The sequence below is a fragment of the Danio rerio genome, chromosome 8 (assembly GCF_052040795.2).
Source record: "Danio rerio strain M-AB ecotype USA chromosome 8, GRCz13ab, whole genome shotgun sequence".
NCBI classification, from domain to species: domain Eukaryota; kingdom Metazoa; phylum Chordata; class Actinopteri; order Cypriniformes; family Danionidae; genus Danio; species Danio rerio.
The window spans coordinates 1010001-1032408 of record NC_141028.1 but is presented as its reverse complement, the minus strand read 5'-3'; the positions used below and the strand labels follow the sequence as shown (position 1 = coordinate 1032408).

The 22408-nt window shown below is 36.1% G+C and overlaps 1 protein-coding gene and 1 long non-coding RNA gene across 9 annotated transcripts in view; one reads left to right on the top strand and one right to left on the bottom strand.

Moving 5' to 3' along the window:
• The first annotated feature begins 79 nt into the window (after nucleotides 1–79).
• Nucleotides 80–6203, top strand: LOC147835476 (uncharacterized). Its single transcript, XR_015497493.1, has 2 exons — nucleotides 80–617; nucleotides 814–6203. It is a non-coding gene; the product is annotated as an uncharacterized LOC147835476 (long non-coding RNA).
• Nucleotides 5123–22408, bottom strand: part of lrrc2 (leucine rich repeat containing 2) — a 59043-nt gene continuing 41757 nt past the window's right edge. For 2 of the 8 annotated variants that reach the window (XM_087264159.1, XM_087264160.1), the window contains exons 3-10: nucleotides 22038–22156; nucleotides 21567–21622; nucleotides 21320–21476; nucleotides 19205–19341; nucleotides 15953–16098; nucleotides 14059–14211; nucleotides 10040–10167; nucleotides 5123–7381 (exon numbers count right to left, since the gene is read on the bottom strand). In XM_087264159.1, the coding sequence (XP_087120285.1) occupies nucleotides 7332–7381; nucleotides 10040–10167; nucleotides 14059–14211; nucleotides 15953–16098; nucleotides 19205–19341; nucleotides 21320–21476; nucleotides 21567–21622; nucleotides 22038–22156 (946 nt within the window). In that variant the 3' untranslated portion in view covers nucleotides 5123–7331. Of the gene's footprint in view, nucleotides 7382–10039; nucleotides 10168–14058; nucleotides 14212–15952; nucleotides 16367–18527; nucleotides 20678–21074; nucleotides 21477–21566; nucleotides 21623–22037; nucleotides 22157–22408 lie in introns of all 8 variants that reach the window. The other 6 variants (XM_087264162.1, XR_015497421.1, XM_087264161.1 and 3 more) reach the window with 6 other exon arrangements.

The window sequence follows — 22408 nt, the reverse complement described above, 5'->3', positions numbered from 1 at the left end:
TCGTTTTCATAGATTTTTTAAGTATATATATATATATATATATATATATATATATATATATATATATACTTAAATATGCACATATCATTACACATACTGCATATATCCATTCCATATACATACATACACGTATACAAAAAAATATGAATTATTAATTTAACCACAACAAATATAAGGTTGCCAAATACACTCACTCAATGCATAACCTGTTCAAATATGAATAATAATTTTTCAAATAATTTTGACTTTGAAATACATATTTATACTTGATGTTTGATTATTTTCGTTAGGAACATATAACCAGTGAGAGGGAAATACATATATAAATGCATATCATACCACGTATACTGTATAAATCCATTCCATACACATACATGCATATAAATATGAATTATTAATTTAACCACAGCAAAAACAATACGTTGCCGAATATATACTCTCAATGATGCATAACCTCCATAATAATGTAAATGTTCAAATATAAAGAATTATGTTCCTCTTAATTTTGATTTTGAAATATATATCCATAATTTTATTGAGGTATTTATTTATTTATTTTTTTATGAACAGAACCAGTGAGAGAGAAATATGTACATACATATCATACCACATATACTGTACATTCCCAGAATTAAAAGTACAGGAGCTGTCTCTGGGGGCAGAACCTTTTCAAAAGATACACATTTGTACCCAAGGAGTCCACTATGGTACCTCAAAGGTGCATATTAGTACCCAAATGTACCTAAAAAGTACCATTATGGACCCTTTAGGCACAAATTTGTACCCTTTGAAAAGGTACTGCCCCAGAGATAGCTCCTGTACCTTTATTAATTTGACCAAAACAAAAATAAAAAGTTGCCAAACATTGTCAATAATGCATAACCTCCATAATTATGATGGTTATGTAAATGTTTACATATGAATAATTATTTTGTGTTTGAGTTCTCCTCAGTCAGCCATGTACTCCATTTCTGTTTAAAAGTCTGCTTTGTCATTTAATTTTGACTCATTATTTCTGAAAACAAAACAATAATATTTGCTTGTCCAGAAAATGTTTCTGGATTTTAAAAATGTTTAGATATTTGCACTAGAAACAAGACAGAAACTCAGTAAGAAAGGCCTTATTTTGCAGTGTGTGTGCTGTCTTTTATTTGTGATCAACTTTAACCTCTGCGCTAAGCTTGTACAGATGCAATAATGACGAGTGTTTAAACACACAGCGCACAGAACACACATAATCACAGTCTTTAGATCCGATGCAGCTTTGATTAAATGAAGTATTATCAACAAAAATTAATATATAAACTGCAAAAACATGCTTTTCTTACCTGTTTCTAGTCTAAATATCTGAAAAGTCTTAAATCAAGAAGCATTTTCTAGACAAGCAAAACATACAGTGGGTTTTCAGAAACGATGAGTCAAAATTAAGTGAGTATTAAGCTAAATAATAAGCAAAATAATCTTATTTCAAAGCAAAAACAAGATTATTTTAAGCTCCTTTTAAGGGAAAGCCTCACTTAATTTTGACTCATTATTTCTGGAAACAAGACAATAATTTGCTCTTCTACAAAATGCTGATTGATTTAAGAATCTTTAGATATTTTATCACATAAGCAGTTTTTGCAGTGTAATTCATCGCTTTTACACAGAGCTGCTACCTCACGGTTCATGCACAACACTTGATTTATGCCTTTCTGATGTTTATTAAAGTGACCGTTCACCCAGACATGAACATTACATCATTATTTTCTTACACTCGAGTGTTTCTAAACTTTTATGAGTTACTTTAGGAGGATTTAGGAAGTTAAAGTCAGAATTATTCACCCTCCTGTATATTTTCCCCCCAATTTCTGTTTAACGGAGAGCAGATTTCTTCAACACATCTTAAGTCATAATAGTGTTAATAACTCATCTCTAATAACTGATCTATTTTCTCTTTGCCATGATGAGAGCACATAATATTAGACTTGATATTCTTCAAGACACTAGTGTTCAGCTTAAAGTGACATGTAAAGGCTTCACTAGGGTAATTAGGGTAAAGTTAGGGTAATTAGGCAAGTCATTGTATAACAGTGGTTTGTTCTGGAGACAATCCAACACTAATATTGCTGAAGGGGCGAATAATATTGACCTTAACATGGCTTTAAAACAATTAAAAATTGCTTTTATTCTAGCCGAAATAAAACAAATAAGACTTTCTCCAGAAGAACAAATGTTAGAGGGGCTGAATAATTTTGATTTCACCTGTATATTGAAGAATGCTGGAGAAAAACAATTAATATTTAGTTTTGTTTATGGATGTCAATGATTATCTGTTTCCAACACTCTTCAGAATATCTTGTTTTGCGTTTCAACAACAACAACAAAAAAATCCGACTGCAGAAATGCTTTTCTTACTGTGAGTTTTATTCTTGTTTCTAGTCCAAATATCTAAAAACTCTCAAATCAAGAAGCATTTATAGACGAGCTCTTGATTTCAGAAATAATAAGTGAATATTAAGTGACTTTTTGTCTTAAAACGAGCAAAATCATCTGAAAATGTAAACTGTATTTAATAAATCTTAAGTCAGAAAAGCTTTTTTGCAGTGTAAGAGTTTATAAAAACTTGAATGTGAGGAAATAATGAGTGAATGTTCATTATTTTGAATGTACTGTCACTTTAAATCCCGCTTTCTTTACAAATCAAATGTTGTTTTAAAGATGGCTTTAATGATTTACTGCTGCTTCCTAACAGAGCAGTCTCTTAATTAATTTTGTGATTTATTTAATTTGAATGTTCTTTGTTTGTATGTTTTAAATGCTTTGTGAAGCCAGTTTGAGTTTATTTACATGTAGCAGGATTTTTTGACTGATTTGTTATAGACTGCAGCAAAACACTGCAAAAAATGATTGATGTTGTGTTGTTTCTAGTCCAAACATCTAAAATATTCTTAAATCTAGAAGGATTTTCTAGATGAGCAAAACATACTGCTTTATTTTCAGAAATGAGTCGAAATTAAGTGAGTTTTTCTTTTAAACAAGCTAAATAATCAATCAGTATGATTATTAGTAAAGTAAACTAGTAAACATAGTAAAATAAACTTTTAAATATGATAATTTTAGCTTGGGTTAAGGAAAACAAATCACTTCATCTTGACTTATTATTTCTCAAAATAAAGCTGCTTTTACTTGTCTAGATAATGCTTCTTAATTTAGGGATTTGTAGATATTTGGACTAAAAACAAGGCAAGAAAAAACAAATCAAATGCATTTCTTGCAGTGAAAACAAATCAATTTCTCACTTAGTCTTTGTGCCTTGTTTTCCATAGAAGATGTTCATATATACACACATCAAGATGAACTAGTGTAAGATATTAAAGGGGTAGTTCACCAAACAATGATCATTTACAGTTGATTTAATGTCATTCCTTCATTTTCCTTCTGCTTAGTCCCTTTATTCATTATGGGTGCCCACAGTGGAATGAACCGCCAACTATTCCAGCTTATGTTTTACACAGCGGATGCCCTTCTAGCCACAACCCAGTACTGGGAAACACCCATACACATTCATACACTGTTCAATTCAGTTCATCAATTCCCCTATAGCGCATGTGTTTGGACTGTGGGTGAAACCGGAGCACCCGGAGGAAACCCACGCCAACACGGGGAGAACATGCAAACTCCACACAGAAACACCAGCTGACCCACAGAGGCCACAGTGCTAACATCTGAGCCACAGAGTTGCCCTCTTGATTTAATTTACTTAATGTTGTTTAGGATGTTGATGATTTTTATATTTAATATTAAAGAAGATTTTAGCTGTATTATATTATGTTTATAAGTTTATATAATGGCCATTAACGGTCAACCATTTTTAAGATTAAAAGTAAACACATGCAAACAGTTAAAGTCAATTCCCTGATGATAGACTGAGCTCATAGGAAGCAAAATGTATGTGTAAGCGCAAGATTAAACATTATTTACACTGCAAAAATGCTTTTCTTACTTAGAATTTTGTCTTGTTTCTAGTCCAAATATCTACAAATTCTTAAATCAAGAAGCATTTCTAGACAAGCAAAACATATTGTCTTGTTTAAGGAAATAATCTGCCAAAATGAAGCGAGTTTTTCCTTAAATCAAGCTTAATAATCTGCCAATGGAGTAAGCAAAATAATCTTGTTTTTCGATTTGTGATCAGATGATTTTGCTGACTCCATTGGCAGATTATTAAGCTTGATTTAAGGAAAAACTTTAGATTATAAGATTATTTCCTAAAACAAGACAATATGTTTTGCTTGTCTAGAAAATGCTTCTTGATTTAAGAACTTTTAGATATTTGGACTAGAAACAAGACAAAATTCGAAGTAAGAAAAGCATTTTTTGCAGTGTACAATAATTTAAGCTTTAATTCACAGTCTGGGCAAGCCGGTGCAGTGAGCGCCTGTTTGTTGATGATGGATAAAGGCCAATAATATTGCAAATAATGTTCAATTTTGTGCAGGTAAATTTAAATGAACTGTACATTTGACTGTAAATTAACTGTGATACTGTAGATTGTTGTGAACGATCCTTTTTAGATAGTATTTTTAGAAAATAAAGTGTTTTTTTTTAACTAGATACCTATGAGACTTTAATTAAACCAAACTCAGTTTTTAGTTTTATTTTCTATTTAAAAAAGCGTAATATCTTAACTGCAAAAAACAAAGCAAATACCGTTCTTACTTCGAGTTTTGGTGTTATTTCTAGTCTAAATATCTAAATATTCTTAAATGAAGACGCATTTTCTTAAAATATTGTCGTATTTTCAGGAGTAATTATTCAAAATTAGCTGCGTTTTTCCTTAAAAGAAGTAAAATAAGTATCTAAAATAGTCTCATTTCAAACTGAACATAAGATTTGCTTGTTTTAAGGAAAAACTTACTTTATTTTGACATTATGTTTGAAAATACAACAGCGTTTTTGCTTGTAATGTTTCCTGATTTTTTTTTTTAGATATTTGGAATTAAAACGAGACCAATTCTAAACCGGAAAAGCTTTTTTTGTTGTTGTTTTTGCAGTTAATTGCAAAGTTTCAGTAAATTATATTAGCATTTTAATGTATTTGTTTAATTGGGCTGGAAAATGAAACAGAAACATTGAGTTCTGTTTTTTTTTTTTTTGCAGTTAACAATGAGCTACACTCCTAAATCTGTGTTAGTTTCTGCGTTTAGATGCATGTTTGAATGTCTGTAGCGTTACAGATGCATTTGAGCAGCACACAGAAGAGCAAGTGTTTTAATTGCCCATTCTGGGGACCTGATTATTATTAATATGCATACTTGAAAATAAGTGTAGATTAGACTCTGCACTGCAAAAAATGGTTTTCATGCTTAATCTTTTGTCCTGTCTCTAGTCCAAACATCTAAAAATTCTTAAATCAAAAAAAAAGTTGTATTTTCATAATTAACGAGTCCTATTGAAGTGAGTTTACCCTTAAAACAAGCAAAATGATTACATCAAGAGGAAGAGCAAGATTATTTCAGATGCAGATGATTTAGCTTGTTTTATTAAAAATTTCATTTCATTCTGACTCAATATTTATAAAACAAGACGATATGTTCACTTGTCTAGAAAATGCTTCTTGATTTCAGAATCTTTATATATTTGGACTAGAAACAAGACAAGCTCTAAGTAAAGAAAGCATTTATTGCAGTGTGTTTATGCAGTCGGTGCTGTAGATGCCCACAGAAGGACTAAAGAAGCTCCAAACTGATTTGATCAATGTTTTCCAGTGAACTGCACTTTGTTTTTAATGAATAAGTGGGCTTCAGTGCCATTCTTCATGTCTATGCAGTCGTGGGTTTAAGGAGGTTTTACTGACAGTGTTGGGGAAAGTTAAACTGCATCATAATCAAGTTGTATTATTTACATATCATGACAAAAGTTAATGCATTACAATATTGAGTTACTCCTCTAGAAAGCTACTAGTTGCATTACTTAGTTACTTTTCATTGTAAGTAATGCGTTACGTTAGCTTACTTTAGCTGAGGCTTAATCTTTTTTTTCTGATGCATTACTTTACTGATCACTCATATTAGTCATGTTATTATGTAACTTGTAATGCATTACCCCCAACACTGCTGATTTAGCGATGCGTTCAGTGCACATGAAGCATTCATTTGCTGACGTTTGTTACCAGTGAGCTTTTCATTGATCAATGTTTCAATAAATCACTTCAGATACCAGGATTGGCTAAAGATTGTGTTGCATTATAATAATGGCAGAGGGCGAAGTGCATGAAAAAGGTTTAATCACAATACATTACACTTTATGATGATGGTGATATGCATAATAAAACACTGACGTCATCATGCTGGGAAGCGTTTGGTCACATCAAATCAAACTAAACAATGGAGATCAACTCAGAAAAGCACATCCAAATAGGTCTGGGATCTAGAAAGAATAATAATAAATCAAAACAATCACTGATGTCTTTTCTTAAAGGGGTCATGAACTACTTTACTGCTTTATTTAGTCATTTTCTCTACTTATAATCTCAGATTTTTATATTAAAACATCATAATTGATGAGCAATTGTCATTTTTAGGAGCTGTTTCAGAACTCTCACTACAAAAATGCTTTTCTAATGAGTTTTTCTTGTTTCTAGTCTAAATATTTATTAAAATTGTTTGATATTTGGATCATTCATTCATTCATTTTCTGCCGCTTTTCTGGGGCCAGGTCGCAGGGGCAGCAGTCTTAGGAGAGAACCCCAGACTTCCCTCTATCCCAGCCACTTCCTTCAGCTCCTCCGGGGGGATCCCGAGGCGTTCCCAGGCCAGCTGAGAGACATAGTCCCTCCAGCGAGTCCTGGGTCATCCCTGAGGCCTCCTCCCGGTTTGGATAACAATATCCAATATAATGTCTATTAATAACAATAATAAAGAAATCATAATTAAGTGAGTTTTACTTTAAAACAAGTTAGCTTACTCCATTGGCAGATTGTTAAGCTTGTTTTAAGGAAAAAAACTCACTTAATTCTGAAAATAAAACAATATTTATTAAGAAATCTTAAATATTCATCCCAGAAACAACACAAAACCTCTAAGAAAATCATTTTTGTGTGTTGTATAAGCTCTTCTATCTCCAAATGCAGTTTAGATTTCTCAGCTCATGACCCGTTTAAACACATTTACATTACATTTAGTCATTTAGCAGACACTTTAATCCAGAGCGACTTGAACGCTGCTACAGAAGAAATCCAAAGCCTCAAACAGCTGGTTGACGCTGCACTTCTGATTGCACGAGGAATGAGAGACTAAAGCACAGGCGTGGTTGAAACACACTGGTGTAAATCTGCAGTCGATGTGCTTCTACAGCAGGCAGCTCAGAGACACTTTGGTGGTGTATGAAGGCTGAGTGTCTGAAACAGAGAGCGTTAATATACTACAACACATCCATATACTATAACATAATCAAACATTGAGCTGGATTATATTGCCTAATCAGGTTACAAAAATCAAGTGATTGTGATTCAGAGTAAGCTACTCCTTAGCTACTTGTAATCGTATTACAGTTACTTTTAAGGATTACATCAGGATTACAAACTATTACTGACACAGTAGCAGGAAGATGTTACAATTGATTGTTTTCAATTAGTGTTGGGCAAACATGAATTGTGAATAATCACATTCCAAATAAAAGTTTGTTTTGACAATATATGTGTTTTATACACTCACTGGCCACTTTATTAGGCACACCTGTACTACTGCTCGTTAATGCAGCATATGTTATGCATGTAGACATGGTCAAGATGACCTGCTGCAGGTCAGACTGAGCATCAGAATGGGGAAGAAAGGGGATTTAAAAGACTCTGAATGTGGCATGGTTGTTGCTGCCAGACGGGCTGCTCTGAGTATTTCAGAAACTGCTGATCTGCTGGGATTTTCACGCACAACCATCTCTAGGGTTTACAGAGAATGCTCCGACAAAGAGGAAATCTGCAGTGAGCGGCAGTTCTGTGGGCACAAATGCCTTGTTGATGAGGTCAGAGGAGAATGGCCAGACTGGTTCCAGCTGATAGAAAGGCAACAGTAACTCAAATAAGCACTCGCTACAACCGAGCTCTGCAGAAGAGCATCTCTGAACACACAACACGTCCAACCTTGAGGCGGATGGGCTACAGCAGCAGAAGACCACACCGGGTGCCGCTCCTGTCAGCTAAGAACAGGAAACTGAGGCTACAATTCACACAGACTCACCAAAACTGGACAATAGAAGATTGGAGAAACGTTGCTGCTCTGATGAGTCTCCATTTCTGCTGACACATTCGGATGCTCGGCTCACAATTTGGCCTCAACAACATGAAAGCATGGATCATCCTGCCTTGTATCAGCGGTTCAGGCTGGTGGTGGTGGTGTAATGGTGTGGGGGAGATTTTCTTTGGGTCCATTAGTACCAATTGAGCATCAACGCCACAGCCTACCTGAGTATTGCTGCTGACCATGTCCATCCCTTTATGAGCACAGTGTCTCCATCTTCTGATGGCTACTTCCAGCAGGATAACGCAGCATGTCATAAAGCTCAATCATCTCAGACTGGTTTCTTGAACATGACGATGAGTTCACTGTACTCAAATGGCCTCCACAGTCACCAGAGCTCAATCCAATAGAGCAGCTTTGGGATGTGGTGGAACGGGAGATTGGCATCATGGATGTGCAGACGGCAAATCCGCAGCAACTGTGTGATGCTATCATGACAACATGGAGCAAAATCTCTGAGGAATATTTCCAGGAGTTAAGGCAGTTCTGAAGACAAAAAGGGGTCCAACCCGGTACTAGTAAGGTGTACCTAATAAAGTGGCCGGTGAGTGTTTAATAACATGCATAAAGATATATATTTTTTGTGTCACTTTTACATTTATATATAATTTGTATCATGTACATTTTATATCTAAATAAAAAAAAAAATCAAATATATGCGTGCATGTGTGTATTTACATGTACAAAATAAACACACACAGCACACACTCTAATTATGAAATGAAAAGAAGCTATTGTGGATTAGTTTAATAGTGATTTATATTGATATTATCATCAGGCAGGAGGTATACTCGAAGCGAGCTCGGTCCAATACATATTTGCATTCATTTGTACCTGCAGCTGGGTTTCTGCACAAGCTTTAAGTTGTGTTTTGCTCATATACATTGGATGCTCCTGCTGTTTAAACACGTTTTGATTGGTTATAGTTTTGTTTACTTTATAATTGCCATTTTTATTTGATGATGATTTACTTCATTGTTAACTTTTATGTTTATTTATGTGGTGATCTGAGTTGGCTATTGCTATATAGTTATATGTACAGTAGTTGAGGTCAGAACTATTCGCCCCCCTGTTTATTTTTTCCCCAATTTCTGGTAAACAGAGAGCAGATTTCTTCAACACATTTCTAATCATAATAGTGTTAATAACTCATCTCTAATAACTGATTTATTTTCACTTTGTCATGATGACAGTAAATAATATTAGACTAGATATTCTTCAAGACACTTCTATACAGCTTAAAGTCACATTTAAAGGCTTCACTAGGGTAATTAGGGTAACTAGGCAGGTTAGGGTAATTAGGCAAGTTATTGTATAATGATGGTTTGTTCTGGAGTTAATCGAAAAACATATAGCTTAAATAATATTGTCCTTAAAATGGTGTTTAAAAAATTCAAAACTGCTTTTATTCTAGCCCAAATAAAACAAATAAGACTTTCTCCAGAAGAACAAATATTATCAGACATACTGTGAACATTTCCTGAATCTGTTCAACATCATTTGGGAAATAAAAAAAAAAATAACAAATTAATAATTCTGTAATTAATGAATAATTCTGATTTCAGCTGTATGTATAAAGGTAGCATTAAATTACTCTTATCATGTAGTCAGTAACTGATTACAGTTTAAAAGTAATCTAAATGTAATCCAAAAGCAGTCAGATTACATTACCATAAATGTGTAATCTAAGAAAAGTTTACGAAAATGCCTTTTTTTTGTACCATCTTCTTCAAAATGCATGAGCATATCGATATCCTCACCCCTGTCCTGAAGAGACTCAATGTAAGTCTTCATGAACTCTTTCTCATGCGTGTCCTGAGCTTCTGCATCCATGTTCATCTCCTCTTCATCCTCAGCTTTTATAGGATTGTCATATAAGCGGATTAATCTGCAACAGAAACGCGCATTGATCATGTATGTGGAAACCGTTTTGCCGGACAGACAACAGCAGCTGTTTTATTCTCAGAATCTAAAAATAACGCCCCGGAGGATCAGACGCGACCTCAACGTTAACCTTCATTTTCATTGCAGCACACACTGAAATATTCAGCACATCTGTAGGGGCAATCCGTCTGTGATTTAATGAATCAATGCAAACGTTATATTGATCAAGGATGATTCTTTAATTTAGCTTTTTGGGAGTTATAGTATTAAAGGTATTAAAGGGAACACTAGGTTTTGATGGGAATGCAATCCTTCGGCACAAGGTCTCAAAAGTTTTGGGAACAAATGCAACTTTTTTTTTGCACAAGACAAATGTTTTTGGGAGCAATGCAAGGTTTTTTTTTTTTGTAGGGCAGATTGTGTTTTTGGTGGTGTGCAATACTCTTGTATTATACTCCTGTTTTGAGAGTGAATGCAACACTTTTTGGAGTAAACATATATTTTTGCTCTATACAAAAGTCTTGCAAAGTTTTTTATATTTATCAATTTTTTTTGCAAAAGAAATCAAATGTTTTTTGAAATGCAAAGTTACTTTAGGAGGATGCAAAACTTTAGCACAAAGCTGAAACATTTTAGCACATTGTGTTTTGGGCGGTTTGCAATACTTTTTTGTACAAAACCTTCAATGGTTGGGGAGTAAATGAAGAACTATTGCAGAAAACAACAAATATTTTTGAAGCAAATGCAGTAGTTTTGAAGCAGATGTTTTTTTGAGTAAATGCAAAGATTCAGAGTAGACATACATTTTTTGCACAACTATAGACAAAAGTTTTAGGAGCAAACGCAAAGTTTCTTGGAAAATGCATTCTTTTTGGCACAGGAGAACAAATGTTTTTTTGGATTTAACGCAAACTTTATTGGCGAATGGAAAACCTTTAAACAAAACTGCAATTAGTTTAGAGCAAATGCAGTTTATTTATAAAATAGTTTTGCACAAAACTTTAAACAGTTAGGGAGTGATTGCAAAGTTTTTGTGGAATGCAGAACTATTGAATGGGATGACAATTTTTCATTTAGAGTGGATGCAGTATTTTTGAACAGGATCACTGATGTTTTAGGAGTAAATACAAAGATTCTCTAAATAAACATTACATTTTACACAACCCTACAAATGTTTTGGGATTTAATGCTAAGTTTTTTTGGGGGGAAATGCAAAGCCTTTGAACAAAACCGCAAATAATTCAGACTAAATGCATTTATTTATTTTCATTTTTTTGCACAAACCTTAAACGGTAACACTTTACAACAAGTTGTATTAGTTAATGTTAGTTAATGCATTTACTAACATGAACAAACTGTAAATAATACGTTACTACAGTATTTGTTTGTGTTAGTGAACATTAGAAAATGATGAACTATGATTAATAAATGCTCTACATAAATTGTTCATATTTAGTTAGCGTTAGTAAATACATTAACTAATGCGCCTTATTGTTAAGTGACCTCTTAAACAGTTTAGGAGTGAATGTAAAGATCTTGGTGAGAAATAGGACGACAAATATATATGAAATGCTATAGTTTTGAACAAGATCACTGGTGTTTTGGATTAAATGCAAAGATTTTTGGATAAGACTTGCATTTTTTGTACAACTTGACAAATGTTTTGGGATTTAATGCAAAGTTTTTTTTTTTTGGGTGGAATGCCAAACCTAAAACCTTTGAACAAAACTGCTAACAATTTAGAGCAAATGCAGTTTATATATATATATATATATATATATATATATATATATATATATATATATATATATATATATATATATATATACATATATATATATATATATATATATATATATATATATATATATATACATATATATATATATATATATATATATATATAAAAATATATATATATATATACATATATATATATATATATATATATATATATATATATATACATATATAATAATCACCTTCAGACCCTGCGGCCATTACAATGGACATCACATGACATCCCATTTCTCTGAAATTTGAAAAATAATTCAGGTCTGAAGGGATTAAATTACACAAAACCTCAAACAGTTTGGGATGCAAAGTTTTTGGTGTGAATGGAGAACTATTGAATGGGACAACAAATACTTTTGGAGCGAATGCAGTAGTTTTTAGCACCTATGTATATAATTTTTTTGCACAACTGGTCAAAAGTATTGGGAGTGATTGCAGAGTTTTTTATGAAAATGCATTCATTGCAAAAGACAACAAATGTTTTGGGATTTAATGCAAAGTTTTTGGTGTGAATGCAAAACCTTTGCACAAAACTGCAAATAGTTTAGGAGCAAATGCAGTTTTTTATTTTTCACACAAAACTTTAAACACAGGGTTAGGGTTGGGCTTAATCACGGATGTTTTTAGAGCAAATGCAAAGATTCTTGGAGTACACATACATTTATGCACAGCTTGACATGTTTTGGGAGTGAATGCAAAGTTTCTTGGAAAATGCATTCATTTCTTTGCAGATTTTTGCAAAAATGTTTTGGGATTTAATGCAAAGTTTTTTTTGGGGGGGAATGCAAAACCTTTGCACAAAACAATTTTATAAAATAGTTTAGGAGCAAATGCAGTTTAATGTTTATTTGTTTATTTTTTGCTAAACAGTTTGCGAGTGAATGCAAAATTTGGGGGGAAATGCAGAACTATTGAATGGGACAACAAATATATTTGGAGCGAATGCAATACTTTTGACCAAGATGACGGATGTTTTTGGAGCAAATGCAAAGATTCTTGTAGCAAACATTAATTTTGCACAACTAGACAAAAGTCTTTGGAAAACGCATTCTTCTTTTTGCACAGGACAAATGTTTTGGGAGCAAAGTTTAATGAAGAAAAGCAGCAATACTTTATTGCACAAAAGCAATCTATTGTTCATTGTTATTGAGTTTTCTATAGCGTCAATCTAGGGTCATATATACTTGCACAATGAATGAAAGATTTACCAAACAAAAAATAAAGTATTGAGAAAAATATATTCAATATATATTGCATATATTCAACTGTGAGTTTGCGATGCTGATTTCACTTTGCACTTCACGTTTCTGTGCGTTTCACTTTGTGGCCCTGATTTACAAGTGGTCAGGGTCAAGGGAACTTAGGAGTTTACGGCAGGCAGTGAACTGCGAAGTGAAAACGGCGTGGCAAACTCACGGTTGACTAAAAACAATTCAACATGAGCATTGCAATTGACTAGACGGGTTTTGTAAACTGCAAGTAGTTTTTTATTGCAAATATTTTAGGATTTTTCGCTCTGTTGATTTGTATTTGCAGTTCTTTTGTTTGCAAGTTTTATTTTTCTTTCTCAAAGGTGAATTTTCCCTTTCGCAGTTCTTTATTTTTGTTAGCAGAATTCATTTTTATTTCTCAAAAATGTATTTTCGCTTTGTGATTTTTGGAGATTTGCATCTATTTAATTCTTTATTTTTGCTCAATACTTTCTTTTTTAATTGCAAAACCTTTTATTTTGCAAGTATTTCTGGCGCTAGATTGACTCCAGGGTTTCCTGCCCCTCTCCTATATTTGTTGTGCATGATGACACGGCTCAGTTGAGGACTCAGACGTACTTTTGAACAAGAGCTCAGATGTTTTTGGAGCAAATGCAAAGATTCTTGGTGTAAACATTCAATTTTGCACAATGCTACAAAAGATTTCAAAGTGAATGTAAAGTATCTTGAAAAACGCGTTCATTTCTGCAGAAGACCTCGGATGTTTTTGGAGCAAACACATGATTGCTTTTGTGTGACAACAATCTATTTTTCATGTGATCATTGTTCTAAGTGTTCCCCATCCTCCTGTATTTGTGCATGACACGGCTCGGTGGTGGACTCAGACGTACTTGATTTTGGGATTGTCCACTAGGTGTGAGGGGAGGCTGTAGAGCTGGTCTGCGCTGATCACCAGCATCTTCAGATGGAGGAGGTTATTGGTGCTCATGGGCACGTAGCGCACCGCGTTTCTGTGCAGGAACAGCATCTCTAGAGCCTCCAGCCTGAAGGAGAAACACCACAGCGTCAGGTGTGTGTGTGTGTGTGTGTGTGTGTGTGTGTGCCCATTAGTCTGTGTGTGCTCGTGTTAAAACAACATTATGGGGACATAGCAGAGTTCAGAAGAAGACAGAGTGATAGTGTGTGTCTGTGAGCAAGAAAGCAAGTGTGTGTGATGATCAGAGCCGTGGTGTTCAGAGTAATGTCCGCAGACCACCAAGAAGAAGAAGCACATCCAGCAGGAGGAGCTGTGGAGGCCAGAGGAAGCTGTCTGAAAGGGGGTCCGGCTGATATCCTCGATTTACCCACAACACATCAGAGCACCGCTGCCCGACTCACTGCAGAATGACAGGGTCAATATAATGACCCAAACCTCTGCTCACTCCTGCTGATGCCAAACGCCGGCTTCAGTGGAGCAGCAGTGGAGAACTGGAGCTGTGGACGGTGTGGAGCATGTGCTGTTCTCTGATGATCCACCTTCACTGTCTTTCCCACATCCGGGAGAGTTACTGTGTGGAGAAGCCCCAAAGAAGCGGCCCACCCAGACTGCTGATGCCCAGAGGGAAGCATGTGGGGATCACTGATGATTCGTTCGGCAATATGGCGTTCCCGAGGCCCATTACTTGTGCTAGATGGGTGATGGGTTACCGCCAAGGACCAACCCATTCTGGAGGAGCATGTGACCCAATGGGTCAAACATTGTTTCCTGAAGGTGGTGGTGTGCATCAGGATGATAATGCAGCAACACACACAGCAGGACTGGAGGCAGAGTGGTGTTATGAAGATGACAGTGAAGTTAAACATCTCCAATGGCCTGCACAGTACCCAGATCTAAACATTATTGAGCACTTTGGGCTGTTTTGGAGGAGCGAGTCAGGAAAGGTTTTCCTCCAGCAGCATCAGTAGTGACCTGAACACTATTTAGATGAAGAACGGCTCAGAATCCCTCTGGCCGCTGTGCAGGACTCCTGTCTGTCATTCACTACAGCAGCTGATGCTGGACTGAGGCCTTCAGTTTCATCATCCAACCAAGGTATGTGTGTGCGTGTGTCTATGTGTGCGCTTGTGTACATGTAACCCCGCCGATTCTACACCACCCAACCCGCTCCGAGCTGGTATCGAACCGGCGACCTTCCGCATGGGAGTCGGTTGCTCTAAAAAGGAGGCTAAAGACCATGGACCATAGCAATTGTCGCTAGAGCATCTTTAGAGGTCAGAGGAGTGAGGTTTACCTGCACAGCACTTACTAGCTGGCCTCAGTTACACTCACCCCCCTAAACCTCACTCCCGTCCAGGTCACGGCACCAATGTAACATCGCCGGTCCTACACCACCCAACCCGCTCCGAGCTGGTATCGAACCGGCGATCTTCCGCATGGGAGTCGGTTGCTCTAACAATGAGGCTAAAGACCATGGCCACAAGCATCTGTCGCTAGAGCACCTTTAGAGGTCAGAGGAGTGAGGTTTACCTGCACAGCACCTACTAGCTGGCCTCAGTTACACTCACCCCCCTAAACCTCACTCCCATCCGGGTCACGGCACCAATGTAACAACGCCGGTCCTACGCCACCCAACCCGCTCCGAGCTAGTATCGAACCGGCGACCTTCCGCATGGGAGTCGGTTACTCTAACAAGGAGGCTAAAGACCATGGCCACTAGCATCTGTCGCTATAGAGCACCTTTAGAGGTCAGAGGAGTGAGGTTTACCTGCACAGCACACACTAGCTGGCCTCCGCTACATACACACCTGTCGATGTCCTCAGGCAGGTCTCTGAGTGCGTTATTGCTGATGTCCAGACACTTCAGGCTCTCCATGCGCAGCACACAGATGGGGATGCTGGGAAACTTGTTTTCTGCCAAGTCCAGGTGCTGGAGTTTCTTCAGGTTACTCAGCTGAAACCAGAGGAATATCCCAGCTAACAACAGTAACTACAAACATTTTGCTGACCTTTTCATGATGTGGAAATGTTAAATGACCTGCTAATTAAATTAGAGCTACGACTAATTCATTACAGCGCAGATTATTCTGCTTGCTTTAATGGAAAACTCACTTTATTTTCACTCATTATTTCTGAAAACAACACCAGATCTATTACTGGTCTAGAAAATGCTTCTTGATTTAAGAGTTTATGGATATTTTGGACTAGAAACAAGACTAAAACTCAAAGCATCAACTGAAAAGCATTTGGTAACACTTTATTAACTGCACACTATAGATCATTTATTAAGCATTAGCATCTAGTGCAGTGGATCTCAAACTTTTTTCACCAAGTACCACCTCAGAAAAAAATAGTCTCTCCAAGTACCACCATAATGAGCAGCATTGCTCCTCCAGGTTACTCCTCCAGGTCATGGAGGAGTGGAGAGTATGAGACTGATTCCAGTGACGCTCCAGGGACAGTCGAGTCTTCGCTGAGGCCAGCTTCCAGCCTCCACCGCTGAGACTGCAGCTCTGCACAAGACTTTTGGCCAGCGGAGAAATTAAAATGGTCGTGCACAACTGAGTCTGGTTCTCTCAAGGTTTTTTTTCTTCACTCCCATCAGGTGAAGTTTTTTTCCCTCTCCGCTGTCGCCACTGGCTTGCATGGTTCAGGATTGGTAGAGCTACGCATCGATGAATTTGCTCTTCAGTGTTTGAACTCTCAGTAATGATTAAATCACACTAAACTGAGCTAAACTGAACTGAACTGAACTGAGCTAAACTGAACTGAACTTAAACACTAAAAACTGAACTACCCTGATCCAGTTACTGTGACCATTTATGTGAAGCTGCTTTGACACAATCCACATTGTAAAAGCGCTATACAAATAAAGCTGAATTGAATTGAATTATTGAAATACAGTAGCGTAGTAGGCCCAGTAAAGCAGCTACAGCTCTGTACAGTTCAAAAACATGGCAGATTAATTCCTATTATTAAGAATATTAATAATTATCAGCCGCTTTAAACATTATAAATACGTTGAACATCAACACTGTACTGTGCTTATATGTAAAAATCAAACAAACAAAATAAAACGTCAACGTTTATATTGAAGTGTGTATTTAAAGGTTAAAAATGGTAGGCTACTGTTCGTTAAAATTAATTAAAAAAACACTCCTGTACTTAAATATAAAGTATTAACATATTCATCTGGGGGTGTTGCTTGGACCTCATAAATATATGCTATATGTTCTCACATTGATATCATATTTTAAATATATGTGGCATGTACAATATGACATATCTGATTCCTCCACGTACCACTAGTGTTACATGTACCACAGTTTGAGAACCACTGATCTAGTGAGTTCATCCTCTGTTCAGCATTACTCTACATTAACAAGTCAGCAGTTTAGAACTGCAGATACAAATGCTCTATCACTGACTTATAAACACATGTATAATGTGCTTAAAAACTGTACTTTCATAACTTGTTAATGGTTCATTTCCCATGACTAAATTAAGTATTGCATTATTTACAAACCAGTTGTATTTAAGAGTAGTTGGAGGGTTTTAAGATGATTCAGAATGAGTAAATAAATGATTAATAAACTATTGAAATCAACATTTATAATTCTTATTATTCAGGAATTAATGGTTACTTGGTTTGTTGATAAATGCTTCATCCAGTGTTGTGAGCTAATCTAAAGTGAGGACTATTGATGCTTTATAAATCCCTTATAAATGACAATTAAAGGCTCGGTGTCAAATGAACAATAATCATTGCACTCTTATCTAAACAGTAAAATGACTGTAAAGTTTAAGCATTGCTGAATATCAGGAGTGTCAAAATGTGACATCAAATTGGACTAAAAAACAGTAATAAAGCAACAATAATATTAATTATAATAATTTAATGATATAAATCAAACTTTATTACTGTTTTTTAGTCCAATTTGATGTCACATTTTGACACTCCTGATATTCAGCAATGCTTAAACTTTACAGTCATTTTACTGTTTAGATAAGAGTGCAATGATTTTTGTTCATTTGACACCGAGCCTTTAATTGTCATTTATAAGGGATTTATAAAGCATCAATAGTCCTCACTTTAGATTAGCTCACAACACTGGATGAAGCATTTATCAACAAACCAAGTAACCATTAATTCCTGAATAATAAGAATTATAAATGTTGATTTCAATATGATGATATAATATTCCAGTGTTATTTAATGACGTTTAGACTGCATGGTCATTTTATTCTAGTTAAGGTTGCACAGATTTATTGTTCATTTGAAGTGCATTGTCATTTGTGTATTTATTTGAATGTGTTTCAAATCAATAGGAAAGAATAATCTTGTTTTTGTTTTATTTTTTCCTGTTTGGAATTTAACTGAGCCTTTATTTGTCATTTATAAGGGATTTATAAAGCACGAATCCTCACTTTAGATTAGCTCACAAAACTGCTTGAAGTTGAGTTAATAAAGCATTTATTAACATACACATTAACTATTAGTATATGCCTGATTAATAAGAGTTATAAATGTTGATTGCAATAGTTTATTAATCATTTACTAACTCATTCTGAATCATCTTTAAAAGCAACTAACTATTCTTAAATAACTGGTTTGTTATTAATGCCATACTTCATTTAGTAATGAAAAACAAATCATTAACAAATGATGAAAGTACAGTTATTAAGCACATTATACATGTGGCTGTAAGTCAGTAATACAGCATTTGTAGCAGCAGTAATAAACTGCTGACTAACTCTTATTAACGTATAGGTAATGCTGAACAGATGACGAATGTAACATTTGCTCATGCTTAATAAATGATTCGGAGTGTGTAGTTATTATAAAGTGTTGGCGCATGTGTTTGCAGTGTTCTCAATTTCTCAACTCCAGAAATGTAAACTACTACTAGCACTTTATTATAAATGTAAACCTTGCCGGAACGTTCAGAGAACGCTCTCTGTTAGCTGGGATACACAAGCACATGACTTGTAAATGCCTTCATTCTTGAGCGTGCATGCATGTGTTTTTGTATGTGTGTGTATCTGCAGTGTGTGTGTACCTCGAAGGGCAGCTCCGCCAGGTGTGTGTTTGCGGTCATCTCCAGGCGCTCCAGATTCACACACTCGCCCAGTTCAGCAGGAATGCTCAGCAGTTTATTATAATTGACGTTTAATTCCCTCAGATTGAGCAGTTTACCTGTGAAGAAGCAGACATACATGTGTGTGTGTGTGTGTGTTATTGGGATTTTATTATTAGAGTTTTTGCCGTTTAATTCTTGAATCATTTTCAGTGACATTTATAATAACTGCACACGATGAGTCATTTCTTAAGCATTAGCGGATAATTAATTCATCATTTGTTAAGCCTCAGCTCTACATTGTAAGACATTAGTCAGCAGTTTATAACTGACTTATGTAGACTTATAAATTGCATAATGTTAACTTGATTCATTTTTCATTACTGAAGTATTGCAATGTTTACAAAGCAGTTTAAGAGTAGTTGGTGGTTTATAAGATCATTCAGGATGAGTTAGTAAGTGATTAACCATTCAAATCAACATTTACATATCTTATTATTCAGGCAGTTGTGTGTTAAGAAATGCTTTATTAGCACAACTTCATGTGGTTTACTAAACCTGATATTGTCTTAAATGAAGCAACTCCTCCAGGATTCTTATATAAACATGAGGCTCGTCAAACTGGTCGTGGTGGTGGAGTTGCATCAATCTTTAGTGATTTCCTTAATGTTAATCAGAGAAACGGACTTATGTTTAGCTCCTTTGAAGTACTAGCGCTTAATGTTCAGCTTCCAGATACTATGCAAAAACCTCTCGCTTTAATCACCATATATAGACCCCCAGGACCCTTTGTCAATTTTCTAAAAGAGTTTTCTGATTTTATTTCTGACTTACTAGTCAAAACTCATAAAATGCTAATTGTAGGTGACTTTAACATCCACATAGATGACGCTAACGATACATTAGGGCTCGCGTTTATGGATTTAATACACTCACTTGGGATAAAGCAAAACGTTGTGGGTCCAACCCATCGCTTAAAGCAGGGGTTCCCAAACTTTTCAGCCCGCGACCACCAAAATGACAATGCCAGTGACTCGTGACCCCCAATATCCTCTCAGGTGGTGGTTATAAATACAGAAACCTGGTATGCAATGATGCGCACAAACACACTAATAGACCCAAGTCTATTCTTTGTTTTTTTATGTATGTCAGTGCTGTAAATGGGCTAGAAAGTTGAACCTGGTGTTACAAAATCTGCTGCATCTGACAGTATTGCTGTGTCTTTAGTATAATGTAATTACCCGAGAAGTCGCAATCCAATAGAACTAGTAACTATAAGCGACTATTTTTTTCTCTTCAGTATAGGTTATTGATAAAATACAGTAAGTCTTAAGGTTTAATAAAAATTAATTGATTTTTGAAAATCACCAGGCGACCCCCCTTCATTGTCCCGCGACCCCTCGGGGGGTCCCGACCCCCACTTTGAGAACCTCTGGCTTAAAGCAGGCATTAGATCTAATTCTGTCTTATGGAATCGAGGTTATTGACGTAGACATTTTACCACAAAGTGATGATATTACAGATCACTACCTCTTACTATATAAGCTGTGTTTACCTGAAATCAGCAAACCCACTCCAATACTCCGTCCTAGTAGAACTATTGTTCCGTCAACCAAAGATGAATTTATAAATAATTCACCTGATCTCTCTCTGTTTCGTAATGCACCCACAAACTCAAATGATCTTGATGTAGTAACCAGCAGTATGGATGCCATCTTTACAAGCACACTAAATACTGTGGCACCCATCAAATTAAAAAAGGCTAGAGAGATTAAAACTACACCATGGTATAATAGTCATACTCGCGCGCTCAAAACAGCAACCCGCGCCCTGGAACGTAAATGAAAAAAACTAATTTAGAGGTCTTTAGAATTGCGTCAGTCTGTCCAGCTATAGGAGGGCTCTAAAATCTGCCAGGGCCGAGCAGAGGGCCTAAAACTGAGCCTTGAAACGCAAACTGATAGAAAATAATAGATCATTATTATCTGCAAACTGATAGAATTATCTTATAGAAATAGAATTAAGGGGGCCAACACTTTCCCCCAGCGCTGTATGTATGTGTGTGTGTGTGTGTGTGATCTGTGTTGTTTTCCTGACCGATCTCCACTGGGAGTCTGCTCAGGCCGTTTTTGGGGACGTCCAGCACCCGCAGCTCCACAAACGCCTCGATGTAGGAGGGGATCTCCGGGATGCGGGTGCCGTGGATGTGCCACTCCCGCAGGAACGTCATGAACTGCAGATCTTCAGGTAATTTCTGCACAACACACACACACACACACACACACACTTCAGACACAAACAGTGCGATGCATCTGAGAAACTGCGTCTTTAGTCTGAGATTTACCATCCATTTCTGTCCGTTCAGCTCAAAGATCAACTTGCTGCTCTCTGTGTCGCTGTCTGCAGAGGGTCAGAGGTCAGATTTAGGCAAAGCAACAAACATATTTGTACAATGAAGATTAAGAACAAAGGAAAGAGTAGATCTGTGATGTGCAGCATCAGCTACAGGGCAAAAAAGGTGCACAGCATGAATCAAGCTGGAAAATTCCTCAATTCTCAGTCATTCAGTTCAGTCAGTCACTTACATCAATAATAATTAAACATTTAAAATACTGTTTTTCAATATTTAATACCTTTTATTTTATTTGACTGTATTTAAACATCAGAGAAGCACGCAGGTTAAAGGAGTGACAGTAAACAGAGTTGAGCTCCAGCAGGTTTGGTGTTTGCTCTTCTGACTGCTTTATTATGATGGTAATGCATGATTGAGCTGTGTGTTGTGGTGTTTAGTGTGTGTGTGTGTCAGGTGTGTTACCGCTGGTGTGTGTGTGCAGCTCCTGCAGTGTGGATCTCTCCAGATAAGTGTGCAGCGCTGTCACTTCTGTGCTCTTTAGCTTCTTGCAGGCGATACGGTACTGCCACTGCTGATTCACCCTACACACACACACACACACACACGTTAGACATCTGAGATGCATGTGTGTGCACACGAATTAGACATCAGACATACTGTACATTTATACATACACACACATCAGACATGGATGCATATACTGTATACACACACATCACATTAACATACATACACAGACATATCAGAAATACACACACACACACATTAGACATCAGACATGCATGCACACACACATTAGACATCAGAAAAACATGTTAGACATCAGACATACA